The sequence below is a fragment of the Populus euphratica genome, unplaced genomic scaffold (assembly GCF_000495115.2).
Source record: "Populus euphratica unplaced genomic scaffold, PopEup_1.0 scaffold495.1, whole genome shotgun sequence".
NCBI classification, from domain to species: Eukaryota; Viridiplantae; Streptophyta; class Magnoliopsida; order Malpighiales; family Salicaceae; genus Populus; species Populus euphratica.
This window is the reverse complement of record NW_011500371.1, coordinates 98373-103743: the sequence shown is the minus strand read 5'-3', so window position 1 is coordinate 103743 and position 5371 is coordinate 98373. Positions and strand designations below refer to the sequence as shown.

At 33.4% G+C, this 5371-nt stretch overlaps 1 protein-coding gene across 2 annotated transcripts; it reads right to left on the bottom strand.

Moving 5' to 3' along the window:
• Positions 1 to 1285: 1285 nt before the first annotated feature.
• LOC105114142 (60S ribosomal protein L31) lies at positions 1286 to 3241 on the bottom strand. Of its 2 annotated transcripts, none has more exons than XM_011010591.1 (3): positions 3132 to 3241; positions 2937 to 3060; positions 1286 to 1763 (listed from the first exon to the last, which is right to left on the bottom strand). In XM_011010591.1, exons 2-3 carry the CDS (start codon positions 3017 to 3019, stop codon positions 1484 to 1486), a joined length of 363 nt encoding a protein of 120 aa, XP_011008893.1. In that variant the 5' UTR covers positions 3020 to 3060; positions 3132 to 3241; the 3' UTR covers positions 1286 to 1483. The 2 variants fall into 2 exon arrangements, with proteins under 2 accessions (XP_011008893.1, XP_011008894.1); XM_011010592.1 differs by having other exon boundaries at positions 3176 to 3199.
• Positions 3242 to 5371: the final 2130 nt, after the last annotated feature.

The following is a 5371-nucleotide window of genomic DNA, read 5'->3' as shown; positions in this document are numbered from 1 at the left end:
AGAGAATTTTTGGGCAGATCTCCACCACCTGTTTTCTTGTAAAAGCGAAGCACTGCTCGATGCTTTAAAAGTTGTAATTAGTGAAGTGCAGAGTTGGCTTCTGTTATCTTACGAAAAGCCAATATCGACATTTTTCTACCACTTAGCGAATGATCTTAGCAGTTCTTCACCCTTTTGTAATCTCAATACCTATTTGTGCTTGGTATGCATTATCTCAAGTGTAGCAGACCGCTGCCACGTCTAACAGTGGATCAGGATCACTTTCAACTTCTTTGACAGGTAGCGGTTAGGATGTCAGGTATCATGGGTGCAACCCACAAAGAACAGAGTAAATTACCACGATTCTAGACCCTCGAGATAGAGACAGAGGGACGAGACAAGCTTACTCGTTATCGTTAATACAGAGCAGATGAGTAACACCTGATGTGGTGCTGTCCAGTTGTTGTGGTCAGAACTTACAAGACTAGCCAAATTGGAGCAGGGATGGTGCGTATCCAAAGAGAATAAAGTAATTCTGAGACTTCAAACATGTACGGTAGCTATAAACTGTGAACTGCAAAATTACTGTGGAGCAGATGTCATGTTAAATTGCACCTCGATTTTCAGGGCAACTTCTACCACACGTTCTGCTCATCAATCTTTCTGTCTCATTGTCTTCCTATCTTCTATCCTTTCTGCAGGGCCCAAATTCCAGAATTTAATGTTCTTCTACTTGTTGCTTTAGTGCCCAAATTCCATAATTTAGTGATTGGTTACTGAATGTGTCAATATTCGATATGACTGCCTCTAAATTGTGTCAGTTTCTACTGCAAAAGCCTACTTCCACCAGAAAGTAAGCGCACACCGACTTCGGAAGAAGAGGTGGGAAGGCACAGCAGAAGCCACCCAGTTTTTCACCCACCAATCGAAAGTGGTCAATGGAATGTCAAAGCTCTATATGTTCCGACAAAAAAAACAGAAGGCTGTCTCATTGTCTTCCTATCTTCTATCCTTTCTGCAGGGCCCAAATTCCAGAATTTAATGTTCTTCTACTTGTTGCTTTAGTGCCCAAATTCCATAATTTAGTGATTGGTTACTGAATGTGTCAATATTCGATATGACTGCCTCTAAATTGTGTCAGTTTCTACTGCAAAAGCCTACTTCCACCAGAAAGTAAGCGCACACCGACTTCGGAAGAAGAGGTGGGAAGGCACAGCAGAAGCCACCCAGTTTTTCACCCACCAATCGAAAGTGGTCAATGGAATGCCAAAGCCTATATGTTCCGACAAAAAAAACAGAAGGAAAATCATGGCAAAGAGCACTAGCAATTAACCTCAAAAACCACAACCACAAGAAGTAACAAAGTTTAGCAATCCAGATGGTAAATAACAACGATACTAGTTATCTGAATAAAACTGATCTGTCTGAAAACACTCAACAGTCAACCAGACTCCCATTAAACCTTTAGCCTAAAATGGTGTTTCTTAAAACACTAGTAGAAGAATCAATCATCCTCTTCAATAACCTTGGTACCAAGCCCCTTCGTTCCTTCTGGTGGGAGTTCTGCAACAGTTACAAGGGAGTAGAGCTCTTCCTTTGCATCTTCATCATCATTTCTCCTGCGAGAAATGCGAACCCTGATCCTCCTTGGAACACTTCGAATCCCTCTGCTCCAGATGTGCTTGTTCAGCTTCACATCCACTCTCACATCCTTGGTTCCCATAGCCTTCAGAGCGAACTTCCTAATCTCTTTTATGGCCTTAGGAGCCTTCTTCTTGAAGGTGCTGTTACACAAAATCAGACATAATATTTCAGTGCTTTATTTGATGTCACAATAGAAAACTGCAATGAACTAAAGATTCCACATATTCCTTTCCACTAGGTTTAAAGGCACCAATTGACAATGGGAGTATAACACCATCCAAATCCAAGCAGAAACATCCTAATGATATCTAATAGCAGAATGTGTGCAAACAAACATGTATCAGCAAAGATCAATACCTAATTTGGTGAAGGAAAAATTATGCACACCCAACAAAGCAGCAAACAATTTTTCTTATTGCAATGAGAATACAATAATGTTTGTTCCCACACAAATCATCAGCAGCCCCATGTGCCCAAGGAACCAGGTGACTAAAGGAATTGCTAAGGCTCCCAACCCATGACAGATTAAATTCTATTCTCCAAGATTTACATGAAGAAAGAAAGAAAGAAAGAAACATCCAACAGGGTGAACTAGGCATGTTAATAAGCAAAAAGAAAAATTAAGGGGAAATTACTTGTAGTGCTTTTAGATCAAGCTGAGTGCCCATTTACGAAACTATTGTAAAAACCCTGAAATAGTAATCCATGGAGATGCAAGAAAGTAAACTATTCTATAACCATGAATGAGCTGTAACTAAACTGGCAATATTGTCCTCCCTCCTCCCACATGGTCTCAAGTTCGAAACTCTCCTTTGTAACCCGAAAGGGAGGAAGGTCACCGGTCAACAGAAATATCAGTGATTCTTAACTTCTAATCTTTTCATTGTCGTCTAATCAAATCAATTAACAGAAGAAAATTGGAAGAAAATATCTTCAGATTTTGTATTCTGTAAATGGTTACAGCACATCTCTCGAAAAGTGATCATATTATCCCATAAAACTAGATTAAACCTTTGGCAATCCAGAATCCTTAACAGAATTACACTTCCTTCTCTAAATGCGAATACATAACTATTCCAAAGCCTGTAATATATCCGGTGGGAAAAACTAAGGCATTGCCTAATCTCTATAACGCACCATCATTACTTACAAATACCCATTTTTATAGAACCTACTTTATTGACAAACAAAAATAAATATAGCCAAATAATAAACTTTGAACCTTGATGCAGCAAAAATTGAACAAAAAGAAACGTAAGAAGAGTAAAAAAAAAAAAAACCATAGCCGAAAAGAAAAGAGAAGAAAATAATACCAGCCATGTAAACGCTTGTGGAGGTTAATGGTATATTCTCTAGTGACCACCTCCTCCTTTCTCCCCTTTGTTTTCTCCACCATTCTTCACTTTCTCTTTCCCTTAAATGTGTTGACTGAGTTGCCTGCATTACAAATTTGCAAAGATCAATAATAAACAAAATAACTCGACTGTAAGCGAGAGACGGAGAGAGACCTTAGTGGTTGAAAGAAGGCAGATGTTTGGGGGAGAGGCGCTACCGAGGCAGAGCTACCACTTAAAATGGCCCAAGTAAGAAAGAAAACCCTAGCTTGTCAACCGTCAATATTCATCTATAATAACCGAAATGACTTTTTTATCCTCTCAGTTGCTGTCATGGACGTCCGTCGCAATGCTCTATGGGCCGGTGGCCCATAAACATTCCCAATAGTCAATACACTTGCTCACTTTCCATTTATACCCTTCTGCTTAACCTCAATGGATCAGGGCTTCACCTCTATTAATTATTGTCCTTTTCTTTTCAAATTCAAAACAGCTATTTTCAAGTAGTTTTTATTAACATAACCAAAAGTAAAATATTTTTTTAAATAAATTATTTTATTTACATTATATAATCATACTTATATTACTAATAAAATAACCAAATTAATTATAGAATACAAGAAATACAATTAACCTAATTAAATAATACGAGTGAGCAATTAATCTCATGAATTATTACAAGTTCTTTTCTTAAATTTGTGTTAAATTTGTGTTGAAATACAAATGTGGTAAAATTAACTTCGAAGAACATCGAATTTTTCATGATATTATTAGGATAATCTATCTTAATTAACCTCATTTGGTAAAAATTCTTCCAAAAATGTAATTTCATAAAGTTTATATGATACTTATTATTGAAAATTAAAACTTTGGAATTTTTTTCTTAATTTAAGGAGAGAAATTGATTTATTAATCCTTAAAATTTTAAAACACTACAAAATCTCAATGAATATTTTGCCGTTGATCTCAAAGAGAAAAAAAATAAAAAAAATAATAGGTGATTGATAGAAACTTTTATTTCTAACGAAATTCCAATAATAATTTACTAAAATTAATTCTTAAAATTTCATGTTATAAATATTGAAGACACTTGTCACTCTAAATTTAAACTATGGATCATATCATTCCTTTGAAATTTTGATTTTATTAACAACCAAAGTTTTATAGCTTCATGATTTCTCAATAGAAATCTTGCTCCTTATACTAATGTGTCACAACTTAAATTAATCTTTCATTAGTTGATTTAAAATACGTTTGAAAATTCATTAAAAGGAACAAACTCCATCCAATGTTTCTAATAATTTTATGAATTAAAGTTTTAATCTTTCAGCATTTTATTCCTATAATTATGTTAGAATTATTGTTTTTTATTATCCAATGGTCTATGGCTCAACAAATATTTAAGTTTTTTCTTCTATGTAAATGTGACTAAAATGTATATAAAGTTTTTATTACTCTACTTCAAATTTAATCTAAAATTCAAGAATGAAGAATCTTTTCTTTAATTTTTTTTTAATAATAATTCAGTGAAAATGACTATCAAAAAGTTACTTATACTAAAATTTCATGAGTTATTTTTCTCCTTTTTTTAGAGGAAACAATGTTATATATATATATATATATATAAAAGAAGAAGAAGAAGTTAAATGACACAAAGTCTACTTGTCATATTTTTTTAATGATTTCCTTATTATTAGAAAATTGAACCCTCACATTTTGTTTCTCCAAAAACCTTAAATGTATCCTCCACAACTTTGATAAATCTATTTTTAACTTCAAAATCCATTTAAATCTACCTTAAAATTCTATCAAGGTTTAGAAACCACAAATATATATCTCTTTCTCAGAAAAAAAAAAAAAAAGGTTTATTTTGGCAATTAAAAGAAACTTACCTTGTTTTTGGATCGAATCCTATGTTCTTTTTTTTTTCTAATTTAGAATTAAGTTAAGAAACATGAAATCTTTCTCTCTCTTCATCTTTGTCTCTCTTAAATGTTCTTCTTCTCTCTCATTGCAGTAAGATAGAGACCAAAATAAAACTTCAAGGATGAAATTAAAATAACAATTAAAAAACTAAATGGTTCATCAAAGTCATGGAAATCACAAAATTGCCATCAACTCAATAGCAAGTTATGTGTGGGAAGTATATTCATTAAATAGTGAATTGTGTTTATGTGAACAATAAACCATCTACAATAACACTATATTTTTAGTAATATATATACGAAGTTAGATGACTAGAGTCTACTTGTCATAATTTTTTTTAATGATTTCCTTTTCATTAGAAAATTTAACCCTCACATTTTATTTCTTCAAAAACCTCTCATGTATCTGCACAACCTTTATAAATCTATTTTCAACTTCAAAATCCATTTAAATCCATTCAAAAATTCTATCAAGGTTTAAAAACCAAG

Excerpts from the sequence above, each read along its gene's own strand:
- LOC105114142 (XM_011010591.1), bottom strand. The coding sequence starts at position 3,019 with ATGGTGGAGAAAACAAAGGGGAGAAAGGAGGAGGTGGTCACTAGAGAA. Across the intron at positions 1,764-2,936 it reads CACAAGCGTTTACATGGCTG|CACCTTCAAGAAGAAGGCTC; the intron begins GTATTATTTTCT and ends TTTGTGTAACAG.